General features: G+C 37.8%; 1 protein-coding gene across 2 annotated transcripts in view; it reads left to right on the plus strand.

Moving 5' to 3' along the window:
- STK33 (serine/threonine kinase 33) overlaps positions 1 to 26,247 on the plus strand; it is a 160,517-nt gene that overhangs the window by 87,223 nt on the left and 47,047 nt on the right. For both annotated transcript variants that reach the window (XM_058663428.1, XM_058663427.1), the window contains exons 2-8: positions 180 to 554; positions 2,148 to 2,261; positions 11,169 to 11,282; positions 13,812 to 13,916; positions 18,240 to 18,378; positions 21,377 to 21,465; positions 23,291 to 23,375. In XM_058663428.1, coding sequence (XP_058519411.1) covers positions 342 to 554; positions 2,148 to 2,261; positions 11,169 to 11,282; positions 13,812 to 13,916; positions 18,240 to 18,378; positions 21,377 to 21,465; positions 23,291 to 23,375 — 859 coding nt within the window. In that variant the 5' untranslated portion in view covers positions 180 to 341. The remainder of the gene's footprint in view (positions 1 to 179; positions 555 to 2,147; positions 2,262 to 11,168; positions 11,283 to 13,811; positions 13,917 to 18,239; positions 18,379 to 21,376; positions 21,466 to 23,290; positions 23,376 to 26,247) is intronic.

Raw genomic sequence — 26,247 nt, forward strand, 5'->3', positions numbered from 1 at the left:
CCTACAATTTGATAGGATGCTGTTTTAGACTGTTTTTCAGTGGTTTTGTGGTCCATTTTTGTCACCAATGTTTATTTTCTGTTTCTGTGCTGGTTTGGTTTGGTACTAGTTTTTGTATGATTTCTAGGAGGACAGTAAAGTACGAATTTTCTAAGCGACAATGTCTTCTTTTTCTGCAGCTCTCATGTGTGAAGCTACCCCTGGTGCGTCATTGACCTAAGGACCTCGCCAACTGAAAGCCACAATTTTCATCAACAACCTACCATATCCTTTCTGGTTTGGTTGTGTTACTCAGAAAGTGGATATTGTCTTTCAAGTGCTTTTGATGCAGAGTTAAGCAAATGGCTAATAACAAATCCTCAGAATGCCCCAAATGTTCGTCATCTTCTCAGAAAGATGCACTTTGCTTATGTTCCAGTACACCAAAGTCTTCTCCAATTTTGGTGGTGGAAATGTCACAGACATCAAGCATGGGCAGTACGGAAGTTTTAGCTTTACCAGAGAGAAAAAAAGAAAAAAATAGCAGCAGAGACTTTCTCTCTGTGAAAGATGTGGTAAATATCAAAAACTACATCTCAATATCAATTGACATGCCATCCCCTAATAGCATCTCTGACCTTGTCCGTATCCCATAAATCCTTGTCAGCCAGTTCGTTTCTTTAACTGTTAAAGGAACATTCTTTATTACAGCAGAAATGAGCAGAGGGGTGCCCGAATTAATTATTTTTCAGGATCCTGAGTAATCAGAAATGTTACTTCAGCTTTTTGATAAATGGATTTTGTAGAAAGGATCTGATTTTCAAGTGGGATTAAAGCTGAAAGTTTGAGTATTCTCTTCAACTGACCAGAAAGAGATTTATGGTTGTGGTTAAATAAAGAGCAATTGTAGCTTATTATTTAAGACAATTTCCGGTGATCTATGAAATATCAAATATACTTCATAAAATTATTTTGCATTAGTTATAAACAATTAGACACACAGTTGGTCTGATATGCATATATTCACATATATAACGAAGTAATATGGAAGATTGCAATTGTTATAGCCCAGCTCTGGAGACAGAGTAGTCAGTTTAGGAAAAGTGAGGGTCCTACCCTTCAAAGTTGGCCCTTGATTATATTTTTTAAGTATTATTTATTTTTGTTAGAAAGGCGGATATACAGAGGAGGAGAGACAGAGAGGAAGATATTCCGTCCAATGGCTCACTCCCCAAGCAGCTGCAGCAGCTGGAGCTGAGCCAATCCAAAGGCAGGAGCCAGGAGCTCTTCCAGGTCTCCTATGCGGGTGCAGGTTCCCAAGGCTTTGGGCTGTCCTCAACTGCTTTCCCAGGCCACAAGCAGGGAGCTAGATGGGAAGCAGAGCTGCCGGGATTAGAACCGGCGTCCATACCCAGTGTGTGCAAGGCTAGGGCTTTAACCATTACGCTATTGTGCCAGGCCCCCTTGATTATATTTTAACCCCCCAGCTACTACTTATAATTTTGTTGGTGATATGATTGTTGCCATAGAGATGTTTCTGAATGAATTGTTGTTTTCATTTAGAGCATATTTTGACTTTCTAACCAATAATTCTTGTAAAATCTGTTGAGATGTTTGTTACACTTGAAAACAAATGTGATTGAGAAAACTGTGAATGTGGGGCTAGCTGTTTGACCTAGAGGTAAAGGTGCCTGTATTTCACATCAGAGTGGCTAGGTTGAACTCATGGCTCTGGCTCCAGGCCCCAGCTTCCTGCTACTGCAGCCCAGTGTGGATGACTCTGCCACCCTCACGGGACAGCTGGATTGACTTCCTGACCCTAACCTTTGGGAGATGGGAGATCTCTCTTGGTCTCTCTTTCTTTAACTCTTTCATTGTCTATCTCATTGTCAAATAAATAATATTTTTTAAAAATTGGAAAGGAATTATCAGGTAAACTGATGTTATCTGGTGTTCAGGTTATCATGTAGTTTCAGAAAATTTGACTGAATGACTTAAGATCCCCTTTGGCCTGATGAGCCACTGAATCATGTAGGGCTTAGGTTTTCAAAAAGACAGTAAACTATCGAACACACAGTAAATATGATGGTACACATAGAAGAGTTATCAGATCATCTGCATTAATATTCAGCAAGAATATTATCTATTTACAATTTCTGTGGTTCCAGCCCTCAAGAACCTTAAGTGTAGAGAGAAAAACATCTCAACAACAATGGAATCGAGGCAACATTACGGAAGGAAAAATTCCTCACATAAGAATGGACAATGGAGCTGCTATTGAGGTATATACAGAGCAAAGCTAAACTACTGGGAATTTCCAAGTTTCTTTTTTTTTTTTTTTTTCTTATTTTCCAAGTTTCTAACTTAGTAGATCGATTGGAAATATGACTTAAAAAGGAAGTAGTGAAAAAAGGAAAATTTACCATTTGGAAATATGTCAAAGTTTTTACTAAAAAAAAAAAAAACTGAGATGTGAACTAGTTTCTGTTCATGGAAGACCAAGTAGTCTTTGATGAAAATTAAGGGCGTTTTTGTGAGACTGGATGTGAACATTTAAGTCTTTGGGTCTTGTCTGAGAGTGAAGGCAAATCTGGTCTTTTGCAGACTTCATCAAGGAGGGCAAACACCAGACAACCACAGATAGTTCAGTACTTCACTTGTTGGTGAGCCGGTAGTGATTCCACAGTGTTCCTTGGGAGATTCTCTGTTTTCCAGATTCAGTAAATACCAATGTCATTCTTCCCAGGATTCCATTATCATACAAAATACTAATTAGAGATTAGAAACACTATAAAATTAAAGGATGTTCCATTAATATCAGATTAAAGAAATGGCAACAAGAACGTTCTTTTAGTTGTTTAGTAGCTTTAAATATGTCAAGAGATATTTGGCAGTTTAGTTGAAATGATCACAAAAACTTGCTAAGCAATTGCAACTTGAAAGATTTAAATAATTTCTTTTGGGTTATATACTCAGTGTTGGATCATAAGGTAGTTCCATGTTCAGGATTAAAAGAACTTCCATGTCTTCCACAATATTGATACTAATTTATACTCCTACCAACAGTGTACAAGGACCCTCTTGTCTCTACATCCTTCCTACATTTGTTCTCTTTTGTCATTTTGATGATACCACTCTAACTGGGTTGAGGTTCTATCTCATTGGGATTTTGAGTTGATGGTTAGTGATGTTGAGCATTTTTTTTTTTTTCATGGACCTCTTGGCTCTTTTTCTACCTTCCTTTGAGAAATGTCTGTTTAGATCAATTGCCTATTTTTAATTGGGTTATTTGTTGTTGGGTTTCTTTTCATATTGAATTGCTTTGCATTTCTTATATATATTCAAATTATTAACCCCTTGTCCGATGTATGAATTGCAAATTTTATCTCCAGTGTTGGAGATCATGTTTTCACTCTGCTGTTTCCTTTGCTGTGTTGTTCTACAGTTTGGTGAATTTTGCTTTTGCTTCCTGTGCCTTTGAGATACAGTAATAATTTAAAAATCTTTGTCCATTTCAGGGACCTAAAGCTTTTCCTATATGTTTTCTTCTAGTACTTTTGAAATTTTAGTTCTTACATGTAAATCTTTATTTCTAATTGCTTTTTGTATGTTATAAGAGATAAGGGGTTTAATTTCATTCTTCAAGCAGGTATCTCAATTTCCCAGCACTTGTTATTGGTAAGACTGTCCTTTTCCAATACATATTTTTAGCACCTTTGTCAGATTTGCTGGCTGTAGATGTATGAGGTCTATTGTCTGTTTTTATTCCATTATTTTGGTGTTATAATTATTGTAGTTTTGAAATGGATTTTTGAGTCAAGGGGTGCAATGCATCTTTGACCTTTTGCTCAAGCTTGCTTTTGCTATTTGGGCTTCTTTATGGTTCCATATATATTTTTCTGGTTTGTGAAAAAAATATTGATATTTTGACAGGAATTGAATTGAACCTACAAATTATTTTGGATCATGTAGCATTTTAAATGTATTGATCACTCTAATGCATGGGTAAAAGATGTATTTCTAGTTTTTGTGTCTTCTTCAATTTATTTCATTAATGATTTATAATTTTTACTTAGATATTTTTCACTTCTGTGATATAATTTATTCCCCAGTATTGAATTTTATGGCAGCTATTGGAAGTGGGATTGCTTTCTGGATTGCTTTTCCAGATAATTTCCTATTGGTGTATAACAATGCTACTGATTTTTTTTAAAAGATTTATTTATTCATTTTTATTACAGCCAGATATACAGAGGAAGAGAGACAGAGAGGAAGATCTTCCATCCGATGATTCACTCCCCAAGTGAGCCGCAACGGGCCGATGTGCGCCGATCCGATGCTGGGAACCTGGAACCTCTTCCGGGTCTCCCACGTGGGTGCAGTGTCCCAATGCATTGTGCCGTCTTCAACTGCTTTCCCAGGCCACAAGCAGAGAGCTGGATAGGAAGTGGAGCTGCCGGGATTAGAACCGGCGCCCATATGGGATCCCGGGGCTTTCAAGGCGAGGACTTTAGCTGCTAGGCCACACCGCCAGGCCCTACTGATTTTTTTTTTACACATTGACTTTGTATCTGGTAATTTTGTTGAATTCATTTATTGATCTCATCAACCTTTTGATAACATTTTTAATTTTCTGTATATAAGATCATGTCATTCACAAAGCGACCGTTTGACTTCTTCCTGTGTGATTCGAATTTTTATCAGATGTTTTTACTGTATCATATGATTTTTTTCACTCCATTCTGTAGATATGGCAGAGTGCATCTGTTGATTGGCGTAGTTGAACCATTCTTGCACACCTAGGATGAGTCCATTTTGCATAATCATTTTAATGTGCTGTTGCATTCAACTTGCTAATATGTTGCATTCAATTTGCTAATATGTTGTTGAAGATTTATAAGAGATTTATTTATTGATTGGATATTCAGGGCAAGAGAAAGAGAGGAAGAAAGAGAAATCTTTCATTTGTTGGTTCATTGTCCAGATGTCCCAACATCCAAGACTCGGCCAGGCTGAAGCTAGGAACCAGAAACTCTTAGAACATCATCCACTACGGTCCCAGGTGCATTTACAGGAGGCTGGATTGGAAAAGGAATGGCTGCCTTCCAATATGAGTTGCCTGTGTTGCACGTGTCAGATAACCGTCTGTGCCGCAACACTGTTCATTAAGGATATTCCTCTGTGGTTTTCTTTTTCTTGCTGTACTCTTCTTGGGGCTTGATATCACAACAGTGCTGTTCTCATAGAATGAGTTTGTGTTCATGGATTTGTGTTCATGTTTTTTGTTAGAATTAAATGGGGGAAAACATAGGGTCCTGGAGATTTGTGTGTGTGTGCTGATAGACTTTCTATTATTAATTGAATCTCATTGTCCTTTTATGTGTGTTTAGGCATTCTGCTTCTTCTTGATAACATGTACATCTTAAATATTGTCAGCTTCTTCTAACTTATCAGACTTAGTGGTAGAATAAATACAGTGTATTTCTTTGATGTTAGTTGTAATGTTTCCCTTTTAATCTCTAATTTTATGTATTTCAGCTTTTTTCTATAGATAAAGTTTCATTGGTTATATCTTTTAAAAGAACCAACCATTCATTTCACTTATTTTTTTTTTTTTAGTATGTTCTTGGTACTTCCAGTTTTATTATTTGCTTCTACTAACTTTGGATTTGTTTGGTCTTATTTTTCTAGTTCCTTGATGTATAGAATATTTATTAATTTTTGCTTTTTTGATATTGGCAATTTTTATCTTCCCTCTTAATACTGCTTTTGCTGTGTCCTTTAGATTTATGTATTTTGTGTTTCTGTTTTCATTTATTTCAACAAATTGAAAAATTTTTTCTCCTTAGTATCTCCCTTGGTCCATTGGCTATTTAAGTGTAAGTTGCTTAATTTTCATGTGTTTATATCGGTTCTTAAGTTTTTCTTGTTATTGATTTTGGTTTTATTGCACTGTGATAAGAAAAGATACTGTATGCAGCACCTGCCTATGTGCACAAAAATTGGATTGAGATGTACCTGGAAGGGCTTTTTTTTTTTTCTCCTAGAATTAGGACTCTTTGGGGATTGCCTGGGGAGGCCACAGCACCAGCCAGTACATGCAGGAGCGCATGCAGGAGCCAGGACTGGGGACAGGCCAGGCCAGACTAGACTGCATCACTTGCTGACAAGAGCTGGGCTGGAGGCAGGCTCAGTGGAATTTTTTTAAGAGTCTCCTCAACTAGGCCACTGTGCATGCTGGTTCATGAGAGAACCAACCCTCTCCTTCCTAATCGGAGGCCCACATGGGTATGTGACCCCCTTGCTTATGTAATAAATATTAAAATAAAATAAAAATTTAAAAAGACACTTTATGCAATTTGTATTTCTTAGAAATTGCTGAGATTTGTTTTGTTACCTGCCGTGTGATATGTGCTATTGAGAGGAAAGAATATAGGGCAGCTGCAGGATGGAATATTCTGTAGATTTTTTTAGGTCCAGTTGTTCTAAGGTGTAATTTAATTCTGCTTTTTGTTGGTTTTCTGTCTGTGTAATCTGTCTGTTTCTGAAAGTAGAGTGTTAAAGTCCCCTACTATTATTATAGTCTTTCTCCCTTCTGATCTATTAATGTTTGCTTTATGTAGGGTACTCCAATATTGGGTGCACACATATTTACAATTATTATTTTCCCTCACTAGACTGAACCTTTTATCACTTTATATTGACCTTCCTTGTCTCTTTTTATTGCTTTTTATTTGAAATCTGTTTTATATAATTTTAGTATGAGTATTTCTGCTTTCTTTTGAGTTCCATTTGCAAGGAATATCTTGTTCCACCCATTCATTTTCAATCTATCTGTATTGTTAGAGGTGAAATGAATTTCTTTTAAGTAGCATATGGTTGGGTTTTGCTTGTTTACTCATTTATTAAGTTATTCTATATCTTTTAATTGGAGAATTTAATTCATTTATGTTTCAGATAATTATTGACAGGTAAGGTCTTACTTCTGCCATTTTAACTCTTGTTTTTTAGTTCTATTGTAGTTTCTTTTTAAAATCCCTCTCTTACAGTTCATTTGTGGTTACATTATTTTGTTTAGTGGTGTATTTTGATTCCTTATTTTTGGTAAGGCTGTCGTGGGTTTTTGCTTTGTGGTTACCGTGAAGCTTACAGAAATTTTTTCTGGTTATAGGCTATTTTGGAATAATAATAACATAACAGTGATTATAAAATAAGGACTCTATGTTTGGTATATGCTTGCAATGGGGGAATCTCAACTGAACTTGAACTGTGGTTATGCAACAAGGTGGAGGAATCCACCATGGTGGGAAGGTTTGGGGAGGGGTGGGGAGAACCCAAGTACCTATGAAACTGTGTCACATAATACAATGTAATTAATGAATTAAAAATAATGAATAAAAAAATACATAAATTTAAAAAAGGAAATAAACAATAACGAAGTGGTAAGAAATAATAAATTACTCCATACTTGAATTTTTTAAAGATTTATTTATGCATTTACAGATCGGAGAGAGAGGCAGAGATAGAGAGGGAGATCCTGTATCACTGCCTCTTGCCACAGTAGCCAGAACAGCTGGAGTTGGGCTAATCAGGAGCCAAGCACCAGGAATTCCATCCCTGCCTTCCATGTGGGTGCAGTGACCCACATACTTGAGCTATCCTTTGATACTTACCTAGGCTCATTAGTAAGGAGATGGATTAGAGGTGGAGCAATTGGGTCTCAAACCTGTGTTCATATGCAGTATTGACACTGCAGGTGGCAGCTTTACGCACTACAACACAACATTTACACACACCTCCCACTTTGAATTTTTGTAGCTTCAATTTTGTCTTGTGCTTATCTCTTAAAACTTTAGTGTAACTAGTATATTTTTTGAACTTTTTAGTTGTCACACTAAAGATAAGAATAGTTTATGCTCCATATTTGCAGTTTTAGAGCATTTAAATTTGCATGTATAGGTATTCTTACCAGTAAGTTTTCTACATTTTAATGTTTTCTTTGAATATATTAATATCTCTTCTCTTTAGTTTGAAGAACTCCCCATAGCATTTCTTGAATAAAGCTCTTGTATTAAAAATTTTTTTCAAAAGTTTAAAATTTGAAGGATATCCTCATATCTTAAACACAGTTTTGCTGGCACTATTTTTGGCTGGCAACTTCTTTTCCATTCAGTCCTGTGGAATCTTGTTCTTTGAGGCCTCTGAAGTTCCTCCCTCCCTCCCTCCCCTTCTTCCTTCCTTCCTTCCTTCCTCCCTCCCTCCCTCCCCTTCTTCCTCCCTCCCTCCCTCCCTCCCTCCCACCTTCTTTCCTTCCTTCCTCCCTCCCTTCCTTTCTCTCTTCTTCCTTCCTTCCTTCCTCTCTCCCTCCCACCTTCTTTCCTTCCTTCCTCCCTCCCTTTCTCCCCCCTTTCTGACACTTCTTTGTTTATTCTGAAAGGCTTACAGAGGAAGAAAAATGGAGGAGAAAAGAGCAGGGGGGTAGAGAGAGTGAGAGAGAGATCGTCCACCTGTTGGTTCACTCCCCCAGATGGCTACAGTGGCTGGAGCTGGGCCCTGCCTAAGCCTCGTCAAGGGCCTATAAGCTCCATCAAGGTCTCCTACATGGGTGGCAGGTTCTCACATACTTGAGCCATAATCTTTTGCCTCCCAGGGTGTGCATTAGCTGGAAGATGGATTGAAAGCAGAGGAGAACTTGATCCCAAAGACACTCTAATATGAATATGAGCATCCCAAACAGTGGCTTAACCCACTGCACCAATGTGTCTACCCTACAATATCATTTTTAATAATCTGTTTATTTATTGTCACCAACTTGAAGGTTGAAGAGCCAGAGGTGAGGGGAAATCTTCTATCTACAGATTCACTCCCCAAATACCTGTCTTAGCCAGGGCTGGAACAGGCCAAAGCCAGGATCTTGGACCTCCATCTGAATGTCCCACTTAGGTGTCAGGGTCCTCAGCACTCAGACCATTGTCTCTTGCTTCTTGGATGTATTAGCAGGGAGCTGGATTGGAGATGGGGGAGCAAGCACTTAATCCAGCATCCTGGTTTGAGTCCTCCTCTGCCCTACAGGAAGTGATAGTGTAAACGAGTTGCATGTTTATTATTTTACAGTGTGAGCCTGAATGCTGCTGTTGGCAAAACTAATGCAGTTTCTCTGTTTAAGTAACAGTTCAACAATAAGCAGGAAGAGCCTTCATCTGGATGATGACTTTATGAATGGGTTCTTTTCTTATGACTTTCTTCACATATTTCTTCTTAAAATACAAAATAGAGTTTCATACAAAAAAAATAATGGGACCTATGGCTCAAATGGATAGAATTTAATAAGCTGCTTTTGTTTTTGTCAAAATGGGGAAGGAATTCTGACTTGTTCTCCTTACCCATAACTGATGTTGGAATTACTCTTTTAGCGTTTATAATTTTCAACTATTGTTTCTTGTGTGTGAAACATCAATCAGAACATCATTCAAGATGTTCTTTGAAAGAATAGATTTATAAATGAAATACCACTCAAAAGCTGATTCCTTTTTTAAAAAAAGCATTTATTTTGCCTTATGAATAAGCTAACAAACATGAGTTAATGGAAACAGTGAAAATAAAGAAGAAGCTTACTTGTTGAAGCATTAGTTCAGTGGTTAGTGGGTGTTGATCTTACAGTATGGCTCTCAGTTTGGGGATATTTTTGGGGTGATGATGTTGCATGTATACAAATACACACATTTAGAAACACCATATGTGTGTTTAAATAGTACAGCCTCACTTTTTCTTATGAGTTAATTTAATTTATATTATAGCTTGAAATAAATTATTTTTTATACATTTGAGCTTTTCCACATTTTACCATTGTGGGAAGATTTGGCTTCTTTGTTTTTAAATTCATTTATTTTTATTTGCAAGGCAGATTTGCAGATAGAAGAAGAGACAGAGAGAGATATCTGCTGGCTTATTCCCTCAAATAACAGCAACAGCAGGAGCTGAACCAATATGAAGCCAGAAACCAGGAGCCAGCAGATGCCAGCACTGCAGGCAGATTATTCACCTAATAAGCTACTACACCTGTCCCCAAATGTGTTTTTCTTCCAAAACACATTTTAACCAAATTCATTAAACTTTATTTTGGGTTAATTAAGAGGTTTATTAAAATTGAAGTAAATATGTAGTATCTTGTGGGGTGTTTTGGTTTTTTGTTTGTTTTTGTCATGGAGCAGAATGTCTACCATTGCATGAATATCTGTTAATATCACTTGTTTGTTTTTTTCAAGTTGTAATGAAATATTTATTTTCATTTTTCCTTGGTTTTCATGCATTTTGATTTTTTAAAATTAGTTACATTGCATTATGTGACACAGTTTTATAGGTACTGGGATTCCCCCTACCCCTCCCCAAACTCTCCCCCATGGTGGATTCCTCCACCTGTTGCATTACCCAAGTTCAAGTTCACATGAGAGTCTTTCGTTGCAAGCGTATACCAAGCATAGAGTCCAGCATCTTATTGTCCAGACAAATTCAACGGCTTGTTGGGGAGACCATCTCTGGTCTAAAGGTAGAGCCAGCAGAGTATCATCCCCATCAATTAAAAGCCCCAACATAACATCATCAACAATTTATAACGTTATGAGATTAATTGACATAGTATCGAGTAACCAAAATGTTAAAAAAAATGCAAGTTCTTTACCACATCCTGTGACTCCTTCGTTGACATTTCAATTTTAGTTTATACACAACTGGGTTCTATACACTTTAAAATGGTTATAAATTACTATTCAGCTGTCTTATGTCTATTTTCATTATAGTATTTAGCATTATATAGCATTGAAGCATAATTTTGCTGAGCTTGGCTTATTTTGGGGGGGGGGTTAATTTGCATGAGACAGAACATTTCCTCATCCTGTAATTCATTCCCCAAATGCCAGCAATGACTAAGGCCGAGTTATGACCGAAGCTGGGAGCTAGACACTCAGAGCAGGTCTCTTAGATGAGCGGATCAAACTCAGTGATTCGAGCCATCACCTTCCACTTCTGGAGAATGCTTGACTGGCAAGCTGGACTCGGGAACAACACCAAAGCCTGAACCCTGGCGTTCCACCATGGCCTGACTGCTAGACCGAACACACCCTGGGCATTCATTTTTAATACCTAAAGTATAATAGAGTAAGACTAAGCAACTCTTCCTTTTTTTTCACCAGGAAATCTATACGTTTGGAAGAGTATTGGGACAAGGGAGCTTTGGCTTGGTTGTTGAAGCTACAAACAAGGAAACGGAAACAAAATGGGCAATTAAAAAAGTGAACAAGGAAAAGGTAAGGCTTATTGCAGCATCTTAGTAGGGGTGCAGTGCCCGTGCAGGGTGGGTATGAGCACTAACACGGTCTGCTGTGACCTTGAGGGCCAGTGCCTGGGCTGACCCGCTGAAGTTTAATTCTTAAGTCTTCTGGCAAGGGACCTTTTCTGAAACGCAGGTGTACAAATGTTTTCTGTAAAGAAAACGGCAAGTAAAAGTATTGACATAACCAAAATTATCGGCTAAATTGATTTTAGCTCATAGAATTGAAGGTGAAGGCTGGTTTTCAAAATGTGTAGTAGAGTCATGGCCTAGAGAAGCCTTGACCAGAATAAGGCCTGGAATTCTTTTCCGGTGTTGTTCTGCCATGCTTTTTACTGTTCTCTGCTCATGTTGGATTTCCAGTATCATCACCATTAGCTGATTATCTGTTTATTCCTCCTATCTGCTCTGCCAGTTTGAACCACTTCTCACCTGCTGTCCAGTATCTTATTCACTCGTATCCACCATCTGTCTGTCTTCTTTACTGCACTTCATTATGGAATGGAAAACAACTGGGCTTCTCGTTAAGATTTAGAGTCTAAGATCTTCGACCTTACACCTGTTCATTTTATTGCCTTTAAAGTTTTCTGTGGCTGGTGAAGAAAGAAATTGACAATGCCGTGGTGGTTTCCTTTGAATTTGTGCAATAAATATGTGTACTAAGTGTTTACAGTTAAGCAGCAGGTTTTATGTATTCTTTAAAAGGAACCCTGGCAAATATCCCTCTGAAACTTAATAGAGTAGCATATCAATCTTTTTTTAAAAACATTTATTTTGATTAGAAAGGCATATTTACAGAAAGGAGAGACAGATAAAAGGATCTTCCATCCACTGGTTCACTCCCCAAGTGGCCACAGTGGCTGGAGCTGAGATGATCTGAAACCTGGAGCCAGGAGCCTCTTCCATGTCTCTCATGTGGGAGCAGAGCCCCAGGGGCTTGGGCCATCCTCCATTGCTTTCCCAGGCCACAAGCAGGGCGTTAGATGGGAAGTAGAAAGGCTGCAATACAAACAGGCACCCGGATGGATACCGATGCTTGGAGATGGAGTATTAGCCAGTTGAGAGCTATTGTGCTGGCCCCAGCATATCAATCTGAATAAAGTAATTAAGAGGCCCCAGCGTGATCGCTCGGTGGCTAAAATTCTCACCTTGCATTGTCCAGTTGGGAAACCCAGAAGAAGCTCCTGGCTCTGGCTCCTGGCTTCAGAACCGCTTGGCTCCAGCCATTGTGGGCACTTGGGGAGTGGGCCACCAGACAGAAGATCTTTTCTGTCTGTCTGTCCCCTCTGTGTATTTGGCTTTCCTACTAAAAAACAAATAAATCTTTTTAAATAAAGTAATTAAGAGACTTTCTAGAAATCTCTAGGATTTAGACTGTGGGTAACTTCCCAAATGTAGTATACTGGTGATATAATTTCCTTTACTTTTTTGGTATCATGCAGGATTATATAAATAACATTTAGGGTTTTATAAACAGTATACCTGCTTGTAATTTTAAGAATTAATAATTTTCATCATGCATTTTAAGAATTAATAATTTTCACATAATTATTGATATTGAAAGTTCATAGAACAATATAGCAAAATAAAATTTTATAGTCTTTATAATGATCAGAGAATTATATTATTGTATTACAAAAGGTCAAGCCATTTCGGAAGTGGGGAGAAATGCTACTGATATGAATATTAGGAATAATAGTAATAACTTTCTATATCTTGCACAGAGAAGAATTCGCTGTTTGTGGTCACTATTTCTTTTGACCCATTAGGTTAAACTTACAATGTGGCTTTAATCCTACATAGATGGGGGCATAGTAGAGGGGTCAGTATCCTGTTCATCTGTAACATGGTAAAGGTTGAAGAGCACAGGTTATTGGAAGTAGAAATGCTCATAAGTAAAATTTTAACTGGTCCAAGTTTGCTATATGACCTGTCTCTTTCCACCTGTCTGCATATGTCCTCACTGAAGCAGGGGTTGGGAGCCAGGACCGGAGTAGCAGGACATTTCTCATCCCTCTCATGGATTTTTTTTTATTAATGTGGAAATAAGACTCATAATTGAAGACAGTGCTTATCCTCAAATAATGGTACTTTCGATCATATTAGGAGTAATGATTGTGATAAGAAAGCCCTTCTAGAATTTCTCTGATGACATTGTAGACGATCAGCTATCTTCTATCCTGAATACAGTCCTTGTGTTCCCTGGAACGTTCGTGCCTTTACCTTTTGCTGGCCAACATGGTAAGCGTTGGATATTAGAAGCTAAAGCTGGGATCAGGTGGATCCGAAGGGAATGTCTTCCTTCTCCTCTCTCACTCCTTTTCCCTCTTCTGCCTCCCTTGTCTCTTCTCCCCCTACCCCTCTGTCTCTCTGCGTCTCTGGTGGAACAAACAGCAACCATTTAAAGAAAAATCTTTCAAAAATGGAGGAGAAACTATTCAGTAGCTTTAATGTGAGTAATGTAGGAGTGATATTTTCATGTGAAATCTGTTTCTCATTAATTAAGGCTGGAAGCTCTGCTGTAAAATTACTTGAACGGGAGGTGAACATCCTTAAAAGTGTGAAACATGAACATATCATACATCTGGAACAAGTGTTTGAGACACCCAAGGTAAAGCTGTAATGAGTGTTGCTTTCTGAAAGTTGTTATTACCACAAAATGAATATCATTCCATTCTCAGATAATCTCTTTGGGGGACAATTTCTCATGTCCTTGGCATGAGTCAGTCACTGGCGATTGATGAGAACATTCTGGAGAACTTTTATTATTGATTATATAATTAGGTTCTGATGATTAAATTGATGTCTTTAGTAATATATTTTGCCTGGCAGTTAAAAGCAAATATTTTAAATTAGAACAGCATCATACACAACCAGTGATTTGAACTTCCTTAAATGTGGCTTCCCATCTGCTTGATCCTTGGTTCCTCCACTAGAGCCTCTTGGAATAGTGTTGTGCTTTTGCACAAACATCTTCATAATCCAGTTGGCACAGGGACCTTGGATACTATGTTGGAAGTATTTTATCAACTGTATCTTACCTATGTGATTGATCTTTTTTTCCTCCCCTAGATATTATTTTTCTTTTTAAATACTTCTGATTTTCAGTTAGAGTTGTTCAAAAGCCTGGATTATTTGGTCTTTTGCCTCTAGATTGTTTGGTAGTTGTGTATTTGGAGGTTTTTTTCTAGTGGCAATAGTTGTGTAATATAATGAATAGACACATGAATTCTGGTGTCAGATTATGTATTTGACTCCTCTGTCTGCCTCTTATTAACTGAAAGACCATGAATAAGTTACTAAACTTCTCTTTGCCTTAGTTTCATCAGCATAAAATGTCTTTACTGGGGTCACAAAGATTAGTTACTCCTCACCATGGTGTTGAGGATTTTCCTGCACACCCCCCCCCCAAAAAAAAATGTTCTGCACCTAAAATGTTGACATATATCTTGTTAGAGTTACAAGCCAGTCTGGATTATCCTAAAATCTGCCAAGATCAGCAAAATTTTACTTCAACACAACAACTGGCTAAATACTAAGATGAAATGGACACGAAACAGCTGAATGGTGCCTTATGGCCATTTTAAGGTATAGAGCAGCCGGTCCTGTATATGAACTAAAATTGAAATGTCAATGAGCTAATCATAGGTTGTGGTTAAGAACTTGCTTTTTTTTTTTTTTTTACATACTGGTTACTCAAAACCATGTCAATTCCATAATGTTGCAAATTGCTGTTGCTGTTATATTGGGACTCTTAATTGACTGGGATGATATTCTACCAGCTCTAACTTCGGACCAGAAATGGTCTCCCCAAGAAACTGTTCAACCCATCTGGACAATAAGTAGCTGGACTCTATGCTTGGTATATGTTTGCAAGGAAAGAATCTTGATTGAATTTGAACTGTAATACTGCATCAAGGTGGAGGAATCCACTAGGGGGGAGGGGAGGGGGAGGGGAGGGGGAGGGGTGGGGGGATTCCCAGAGCCTATGAAACTGTCACATAATGCAAAATAATTAACAATAAAAAAAAAATGTCTTTACTGACTCGTCCAGTTGTTGAAAGATTCAGTGGAGCATTGGTTACACAGAGCATGTCCCATTGAATGCTAGTTAGTTTTCTTGTTTTCCTTTACCTGTCTCTAGGAGAGTAATAGTTTGGATTTTGTGTTGTAGGCATACTCAGTAACAGTTAAGAGCACGGTTGCCCTCCCTTGGCGTAGTGACGGCAGTGAGACCACATCCTCCGGAGGATGGTTTTGTTCTTTGTCTTCAGTGGAAGCCATGTGATTATGTGTGTCTTGATATGGTTTCCTTCCTGTTTCTTGTGCTTGGGGTTCATGAAGTTCTTGGATCTCAGAGTTTATGGTTTCCATAAATTGAGGACATTTTCAACCATTATTTTCCAGAATATTGTTGAATCTCTCTCTGCTCCTCTTTGGAAATTCCAAGTACACATTTTAGATTGCTTCATGTTGTTTACTAATACTCTGTTCATTTTGTTTCAATCATTTTCTCCTCATTTTATTTATATTATTTCTATTGCTGTGTCTTTAGATTCAAAAATCTTTTTCTCTAGCATGATGTGTTCTGTTACTTTCTTCCAGTGGAAATTTGATTTTTTTTTCTAACATCAGGAGACTTCAAAAAGTTCATGGAAAATGGAATTAACAGGTGAGTTTATTTTAGTGCAAATTTTTCTTTTTTTTTTAAATCCACAATTTTCTGACAAACTGCATTTTTCATGAACATTCTGAGCTCCTTTGGATATTACATTGTCTACAAAGTCAATATTTTCTCTTTCTTTTGAAAATAATTATGGTAACTTTGAATATTATTCTTTAAGTTTTTTATGTGTGTCATTTCTAGGTCTGTTTCAGTTGATTGATTTTTCTCCTTTGTTATAGATTATATCTGGGTGCTTGTTTGCACGACTTTAATTTTCTGTTAAAATGCCAGCCATTGTGAATTTTGCTTTATTGGTCATTGGGTATTTTAATATTCTTGTAACTGCTTTTGAACTTTGTTCTGTGATATAATTAAGTAACTTGAAAAGTTTAATTATTTGCTTTAAGCTATACTGGATAGAACCCATGCAATCTTTAGGACCGATTTTTCCCTGCTCCTGAGTCAACAGTCATTCTGAGTACACATACCTGCCTTTGAAGGCACCATAGGATTAATGGAAATTGCTGTCTGATAGAGTGTGCCATGGTATTGGTAGTAATCATCCACTCTTTGCTGTGGTTTCTTATGAGAATAAATGTTCTCCAGACCTACACAGTTGTTTCTGATAATTATTTCTTAAAAAGACTTGTTTTATAAGCTTTATTGATTTTTACATTGCCATCAATTTATATTGTAAGCACTGCTAATGCAACTTCTTCCAGGAGTTCATTCATCATTACCTGTACCAGTGATCCCTGTAGTACCGTCAATGGGAATGAAATATGTCCCAATTGAAATGGTAATTCATGTTTTAGACTTTGAAGTTACTTTTGGAAATTTTAAAGCAGCTTGAGGGTCAATGAATCTGAATCCATGGCCGCAGAAAGAAAGGGTGTTGAGTTTCTCCTTGTATTTTCATTCTCACTGATTGAACTCAGAGATTGTCCTCACAGTGGTAATAAAAGTGGAATCAGACTCCACATCTTAACAACAACAAAAAATCTAGCAGCATGGGTTAGAATGGGGATGTGGAGGGCGTCTGTGTCTTAATGTTAATATGTATGGAAATGACTTTGCGTTTTAGTTGATTATGAATCTTTCTTACTGAGTGGATGATTCTTAGAATTTCTCAAATAATGTTCCTCTGCTTCAACAGAGCAGCAAATGAGGAAGAGGCATTTCTTCCAGGCCTTTTCACTGTCCACACCGTTCGTCACCAGATCCCAGTGTTTCTTCCTCCTATGTGTTTTCCACATCTTATTCTTCTCCTGTATCTTGTCTCCCTCGCATGCTTCACTTATACCTTTGTAAACAAAGGACAACATTCTTGACCTGCAAACCAGATCTGGCCTCCTGCTCATTTTGAATGGCACAGGCTATGTTTCCCACTCTTTCAACTGGTTGTAAAAGGTTGAAGAGTAATATTTATGACATATAAAAAATTTATATGAAATACAAATACCCAAATCCTCAAAGTTTTGCTGTATTGTTTATGCCTGCTTGCATGCTACAGCAGTAGAGTTGAGTGACTGTGAAAGAGACCATATACCTTATAAAGTCCAAAAGATTTACTTTGGATTGGCCTTTATGGACGAAAAATGTTGTTGCGCCCTGCTTCACCTCACCGTTGCAGTGTTCAATTTGAAATACAGAATTGATAGAATCATATCATTTCCCCCCATACACATACACCATCTTATCCTAGATACAATTTTAAAAATTTTCAATAGTTCTTTATTGCATATTAAGAGAAAAAAACCCTCACAGTCTTCGGCATGATATTTAAGACAACCTGGTACCAACCTATTCTTTTAAGCCTTCCTGCTCCTCTCTGCCACCCTACCATGCTCCCAGCACAACTGCAGAAATGCTATTCTTTTAGCAGCAAGCGTTATTTCTAACTTTGGAGTCTTTGTCCTCATTCTCTGCTCATAATTACCTATTCCAAACACCACACCTGGCTTTGGTGTGGCTCCTGGGTGAACCCTTTTGGGGCAGAAGCTGCTGTTCCCTGGTTAGTGTGAATCATTTGCACTTGTAAGAAATTGCAACTGTAACTCTGCTGTGAGCTCCCAGAAGGTAAGGACTATATTTTATGAAGTTGTTCCTCTAATATGCATTGGAATATCTGGTGCATAATAGATTTACATGTGTTTGAGTGGATAAATTGATTAATATTGTGACCTTGTATACAATATGAAACGTTTCAAAGCTTCCCAGCCTTATAACCTGTGCTCTCTCTTTCTCTCTTTAAATATATATTATCAGAAAATGTACCTTGTGATGGAACTTTGTGAGGATGGAGAACTCAAAAAAATTCTGGATAGGAAAGGGCATTTCTCAGAGAACGAGACAAGGTGGATCATTCAAAGCCTCGCATCAGCCATAGCGTATCTTCATAATAAGGGTAAGACGGGGAGCATCGACCTGACCAGCTCCCTGCATGCGCCGAAGGTTGTTGCAGTCAGGATTTATAATTACATTAGGTAATATCTGCTAATATAGGAGATTGATTTCTTTGTTTTCTATTTTCTTCTTTTTAACTCTATTTGCATTCTTTCTTTTTATTTTAAAATATTTCAAATAGTACAGAAAAGAATTTATTGAGTGCATGTAAATTTAGCAGTTTTTAACATTTTGCTGTTTCATAGGCACATGTTATACACATTCATACTATGTTTTGAAAGCAGGGATGGATGTATTAATGTTATAATTTGAGCTTTGTGACAAAAATCATAAAATGAGGTTAGAATGGAATATTATTATATAAGGAGTATAATTCAATGAGGGCTATTTATAAATATCTGTAACCAATAAGGCATCTACATATTTTATATATACACATACACATGTGAAAGAAAATGTGGTATTTGTCTCATTTTACTTAGCACTTCCATCTGTATTGTTGCAAGTGTGAAGATTCCTTCTTTTTTTATGTCTGAGTAGTCTTCCATTACATGTACGTATCACGCTTTGCTCAGCCAGTCCCCTGTTGGTAGACATCTGGGCTGCTCTCCTGTCTGCTGCTGTGAGTGAGCACTACAGTAAACATGAGCACCTCGCCACTGCTTTCACTCCGTGAGGACGTATTCCAGGAAAGGGGATAATTGGCTCATGTGGCAGGCGTATTTTTAGTTGTTGTTGTTGTTTTTTTTCCAAAAAAAAAATCTCTGTACTGTTTTCCATAATGGTTATAATTAGAAACAAGGCAGGTATATAATTACATTGTACACAGGCAAGGATGAAGTTATGAATGTTTCTGTTTGAAAATTAGAAAAAAAGGCAGCTAACATTACCAAATCAAAAGCAGATAGATATGATAAAAGTGACATTTTCCAAAAATAGTTGCTATTAATAGTAATATTTAAAAATATATAATTTATTCTTATATCAGTTCGTGGGACAACTTATGTTCATGTTCGTGAACAAATGTAGATTCATGGAACAACCGAGCAAAAGGTATAGGCACTCCCGCACATCCCTCAGCTCCCTAGCATGCGTAGCTTCCTCCGCCAGCCAACTCTCCACAGTGATGCACCCGTTCCCGTGAGTGAGCCTTTACAGTCACCTGAAGTTCATAGTTCACATTAGGATCCACTCCACATTCTGTGGGTTTTGAAAACACGTAATTACATTTATGCACCATCATTGTATCAGCAGTTTCACAATAATTTTAAGACCACATTTCAAAAATTAGTCTGATTATTGAAATTACTTTGCTTTTTTGTTGTTATTGCTGCTGTTTTGTCTCCCTTTATTTTTTGGCTTCCCTATAACTTTAGGAACTTTTAATTTTTATATTTGAGGAAAACAACTTTGTTCCCTGTAGGTACAAAGGTGGTGTGGTTTCATATGGGACAGGGTTAGTGTTGAAAACCTTTGGGGGGCCCGGCTCAGTGGCCTAGTGACTAAAGTCCTCTCCTTTCATGCGCTGGGATCCTATATGGACACTTTTTCTAATCCTAGTAACCCTACTACTATCCAGCTCCCTGCCTGTGGCCTGGGAAGGCAGCTGAAGATGGCCCAAAGCCTTGGGACCCTGTACCCGTGTGGGAAGCCTGGAAGAGGCTCTGGGCTCCTGACTTTGGGTTGAAACCCATTGGTTCATTTAGCTATTTCCTGATACTGCATTTGAGTGGTTGGTTCTAGAATTACAGAAATGAAAAACTTGCTTATGGAAAACAAGTCATAATTGAACAGGATGCTTTCTGTAATGGGGAGTCATGAACAGCACAAGGAGCACAGGAGACACTTACAGGTTTCAAACCCAGGGAAGAATTCACAGAAGAAGTCTAACCTGAGGAGTATAAATACAGATGAGAAAAGGAGGGTTTTCCAAGAAGAGGAAAATCATTTTTCTAACACTTAACGTAATGTCAATGTCAGTCCTCCCATATGAAGCTATAAACTCAGTATAGTTTCAAACAAAATGTTAACATTTTTCATGAAACTTGATAAGATTATTCAAAAATGGGAAATAGCCAAGACAATAAAAAAAGAACAAGGGAGGCATTAGGGAGACTTGCTGTGCCAAGGATGAAAACATATAATAAATATGAGTTACTAAATACCATGTGGTATTTATGTGAGAAGAGAAAGGCAGCAATAACTACTATAAAAATTCCCAAAAGTAAGCCTAGTCACTGTATAAGGAAAGTTCGGATGGTTTGATAGGATTGTCAATCTTAGGGTTTGGAATGTTATATTTTTCTGGCAATTGCACGTACATCTAGGAAGATGATTGCCATGGATATGAAGATATGAACTGTATTTCCTCAGGAAATACGTGGTAAATGACTATCTGCACATTCACAAAACTCCTGCCTGAGCTCTCTGGCAGGCTCCACTGAAGACTGTGTCTCAGGGATTTCAGGGGTGGGGAGTTGTTTTATTTTACCTACAGAGAAAGGAGCCAGGTGTGCTAATGGTATAGGAGAACATACTGAAGTAAATATAGCTTGTATACTTGCAGCCGAGTTACGGTGTGCTAAGATGGTTGTGTTGATAGTAAGCATGTACGTGGAAACAAAGATGTAAGCGTGTGTTTGGAGTCCTGAGGATATGGAAACCTTACTTAGCTCTGGGCAAATGTTGTCTCCCCTAGCTGGTCTTACTTAACTTTGGGTGTTCCTGTGCTTGGACCAGGCCACATTCATTGCGAAGCTGGCCGGGGCAGCAGGAGGCTGTGTATAGATGAGGAAGTCAAAGAGAACAGTTCTCTAGGTTAGTAATGTGGGAAAGAGGTTTGCAGAGCGAAGAGTGAGGTCGGACAGAATTATACTGTGCCCTCCTCAGACCTTTCAACAATGAGTATTAATTTGTCAAATAGATGTTTTTGTTCTATTTGTTGTCTTCTCTATTTTTTTTATTATTCATTTGATTTGACTTGTTTATTTCCTTGGTAGATATAGTACATAGAGACCTAAAACTGGAAAATATAATGGTTAAAAGCAGCTTTATTGATACCAACAATGAAATGAGATTAAATATAAAGGTAAGATATTAGAATTAGTGATAAATATTTGCCTGTGAGCAGTTTGATAGCACAATGGCAACATATATCCTCTTTTTGGATACCCTTGTTAGCTTTTGAACAGCCAGAAAATAAGTGACTTGTGCTAAAAATTAAAAATTTCACAGAAGAGGTTTACTGACAATAATAATTTTACAAATTAAATATTGCTATTGAATATGTTTTTTAAGTACGTATTCATTTGGATAGTTTCAAATCATTATTTCATAGCAAACAAGCAGATGCTCTGAAGTCTAATTAATTTCTAAATTATGCCTGGTAATTTAATGCAAGTGTGCTTCAGATTTAGAGAAAAACACACACCTTGACTGTCTTCTGATACTAAATTAATTCTCAAGTCTTTATTTCTCATTGAAAATTTTCCTGGGTATTAATATTTAAACCCTAAGCACAATTAATGTGTTGTGTACTTAAAGATTTTTTCAGATGTTTCTTAATGTTAACCAAACGATACATTATTTAGTAATTACCACTTTAGTAGTGGTTGCTTTCAAAATGTACAAATAGGTTTGTTTCGGAATAAGATGCTGTCTGTGAATAGCTCACTTTGTCGCGGATGCTGAACCCCTGTGTATCATAAGTGCGTTTAGCACAACTGTTGGCTGTTGCAGTAAGTGTTCTCTGTAGTTCCGTTGTAGCTCTATGAGGACAGAGGTTGTGTCTGTCTTATTCACCGCTGGTACTTGGAACAGAGTCTGGAATCTAGAATGTGCCCATTCAATATTTGGTTAATGAGGAGATGGATACTCCACAAAAACTAACCTAAATTACGAAACTTAAAAATATCTGACACTTGTATTCATTTTCTATAGGGAAAGATTCATCTCCTGATTCTCCAAGTGAGCCATTCATGAAAGCTTTTAGAGAAATGGATTTATCTACTTAGAAAACTAATGATGTCACATAATAAAAGGGAACTTTTCTTACTCTTAAGGCACTGGAAACTGTGTTCAGTGTGTGGACCAAGGCTTTGTATTTGCTTGTATGATCAACGAAGGAGGATGTTTTTCTGCTCTTAGCTCAAGGGTGTTCCAACTTGGGCAGCAGGACCAATAGCATAGAGTGAATACTCAATAAGCATATGTGTGAGGAGGATTTAGAGCAGGCACTCGAGCAGCGCCCCCCCCCCCCCCGTGCGTTTGCAGCTATACCATGCTGCTGTGGGGGTTTTCCTGTTAATTTGCTTCTCATAGTTCTAAATAGTGTAATAGTTGTTCAAATTAGTATTCTCTTGAAAAACAAAAGGAAATAATAGCACTGAAAAGATATTGCTTAACATTATGAATAATTATCAAAAGGGGGCTTTTCAGTGAATGCTGATAAGGATAATTATTTCCATCTATACCAGTGCTTTAAACTGGAATGTAACTTGAGGTTCAGAAAAATAGGTAAGTATAGTAAGGTAATAATGTAGTTTATAGTGAAAAGTTTTTTTTTTTCTTAAAAAAACCAACTTTGTTATCTGGAAAAGTTAAATGCGTTCTTTCAATATACAGCTTCCTATTTTGAACTGTTGAATTTAATTAGAAAGCATGAACAATCAACATTATGGTTTTCTCTCAAGACCTGAGAAACCAATATTTTCGTTACCAGATTTCCCTTTACAGTAAGGAAGGGATGAGGGCCACAGAAGAGGGAATGAGCAAGATCTTTGTTAGCATACAAGTCAGTTTCTCCTTGGCCTACCAAGAGCCGAATTAATTACAGTTACAGTGAGGTGTAAGTCCTGTCTGCAGAGCAAATGAGATGTGGGGAGGAGACCCAGTAACTAACTGTCTTCTGCTAGGTGACTGATTTTGGCTTGGCAGTGAAGAAGCAGGGCAGGAGTGAAGCCATGATGCAGACCACGTGTGGAACTCCCATCTATATGGGTAAGTTGGTCATCTTAAAATGATGCTTTGAATAGAATGTCAGAATAACACACAGATTACGACTTGAAGGGCCTTGATTGAGCTGCTTTTTCTCTTCTTAGGTCAAATAATTTAATTTGTTCTAGCATTTTTTCTGTTGGTACTTTCAAAGATTTTAGGAATTTTTGTCGTTTCTCTGGCCTCTTCTTTTATTAATGGGCCAAATTCTAGTTTTATTTATTTGAAAGGCAGAGTTAGCAAAAGAGAGACAGAAACAGAGAGAAAAGTGGTATTCTACCTGCTGGTTCACTGCCCAGCTGACAGTGATGGTTGGGGCTGGGGCGGTCAAAGTCAGGAACCTGGAGTCCAGCTGAGTCTCCCACGAGAATCGCAGGAGTTTCCACTCGGGCCTTCTGCTGCTATTGTTCTAGGCATGTCAGCAGGAAGCTGGCTCAAAAATGGAGCAGCTGGTGACTCAAATTGGCATTCAGATGGGATGCTGGCATCACAGATGTCCATTTGAGCTGTAGCCATTAATTCTAGCCCTGCTCTTTAAGTTTTAAATTTCCATATGTTGACTTAGAATTATTTCTTACCGCCCACCCACCCCCCCCAGTAAGTTCATTTCTACCAAAACTTAGCAAGCAATTTTGAATTGTCATGTAGCAACAAGTCATGAAAACATTTACCAAAAGTCTGGCCTCTTTTTAAAAAAACTGTTTTTACTTATTTTTATTGCAAAGTCAGATATACAGAGAGGAGGAGAGACAAAGAGGAAGATTCTCTGTCCAATGGTTCACTCTCCAAATGAACACAATGGCTAGCACTGCGCCAGTCTGAAACCAGGAGCCAGGAGCATCCTCCAGGTCGCCCACACGGGTGCAGGATCCCAATGGGCCGTCCTCCACTGCTTTCCCAAGCCACAAACAGGGAGCTGGATGGGAAGCGGGGCAGCCAGGATTAGAACCACCACCTATATGGGATCCCAGCGCGCCCAAGGCAAGGACTTTAACTGCTAGACCACTGTGCCAGGCCCTGACCTCTTTTTAAAGTTGCTTTTTATCTCTTAAGTAATCAAATCTTAAACTTAACTGTTGTTTTTGTTAACTTTTGCTAAAATTGTGTGTTTTGTTTTCTTGCATTTTTCATCCAGTTTTGTTGCCACCAAAAAATGCTTCATTAAAGGTGCTGATTAAATTTATTATGTAAAGCAACAGTTTCTCATTTTTAAAATATGAATGTTAATAGCTTTGTTGGAATTTAGCTGAAATGCGCTAAAGGTTGTACAACTCACTGACCTTTCATACAGAGTTGTGCGACCATTACCACAACCCAGTTTAAGACAAGTCTATCCCAAAATGATTCCTCACATTCATTTTTTCTCTTTTTTTCTTTATTTTTTGACAATCTTTACGTAGTTAATTAGGGCACAAAATTTCAAGGAAAGTGGGTAAGACTATTATTTCCACATTGTTTTTGTCATGTATCTGGGGTAAAGGAGGAGGTAAAGGGAGAAGCCCCACCCAGTCTCCCACCAGTCCCAGGTCCTGATGTGGGGCATGCTCCAAGAGTCTTGCTCAAGTGGTTTTGATAGTTCAGCAGTTCTGAATTGCTGCCAGTCTCGCCATTCCAAGCACGATGAGGTCGCTGATGAATCCACTGATTGATATAGTCACCTTAGAGTCTCCGTTTGCTCAGTTTTTCACTGCCAACGTATGGCTGGGGTGGTTGATTGATTTGTTCTGTCCTCTGTTGTGGTGCCAGGTGTCCTCTGCAAGTTCCGAAAGACTGCCATATCCTCATTGCCTCACACTCATTAATATTGTAGGCATCTGTTAGAATCTCCAAATACACCTTTTTTTCTCTTCTTGTTTGCCTTTTTAAAAACTGCTCTAGATTCTCTTTTCCTGGACATTTCATATGAATGGTTTCATCTGTTGTATAGTTTCTTAGATCTGGCTTGCTTTCACTTATGCCTCTGTCCCTGTTGTAGCGTGTCTGCAGTCTGTTCCCTTATATTGCTGAATCCTCCTCTGCTGGATGTGCCTCCTTCGGTTTATCCACATGGAGTTGTTTCTAGTTTGGGACTATTATGAATAACCTTGCTGTGAACGTTCTTTGTGAGAACATTTGGTTTCATTTTTTTTCTTGTATAGTTGGGTCATACATTAATGATGAAATTACTGGATCATATATTAGGTTTATGCTTAGCTTTTTAAGGAACTGCCAAGCTGTTTTGCAAAGTGACTCTTACCTCCTCAGCAGCAATGTATAAGGGTTCTGGTTTCTTCACATCCTTGCCAACTCTTGATCTCTCTTTTTAGTTAATGCCATCCTAATGGGAATGAGTTAATATTTCATTGTAGTTTCCAGTTTGCATTTCCCCAGTGATTTTAAAAACCTAAAGCATCTTCTCCTGATTGCTAGTCATTTGTGTATTTTTTTCTGTTGAAATGTCTGCTCAGACTTGTGCTTACTGAGATGCTATTTCTTCTGTCAATGCATTCATAACGTGATACAATGTTGAATCTTCCTTGCATTTGTGAATCAAAACCTGCTTGGTTTCATATGCAGCTCTATTCAGTTTGCTACCACTTTATTAACTTTGACCTGCAGCTTGCTTTTTTCCATGCTTGCTGTCTTTTTAGGTGTTGCAGTTATGCTAGTCTCATTTAAAAAACAAAAAAAGCCTTTTGAACAATAGACACTGTTGATTAGTAATCTGAAATTTCCTCTTGAAATTATTTGACTTTCATACCCTTTAGGGGTTAAAGTGTTTTTTATTAATTTTCAGTTTATAATAGATTTTTCACATTTCCTACATCTTTTAGAATCATTGTGATAATTTATACTTTCCTAGAAATTTTCCCAATTTGCTGAGATTCTAAATTTG

Source organism: Ochotona princeps, chromosome 4 (genome assembly GCF_030435755.1).
Source record: "Ochotona princeps isolate mOchPri1 chromosome 4, mOchPri1.hap1, whole genome shotgun sequence".
In the NCBI taxonomy this organism is placed as follows: domain Eukaryota; kingdom Metazoa; phylum Chordata; class Mammalia; order Lagomorpha; family Ochotonidae; genus Ochotona; species Ochotona princeps.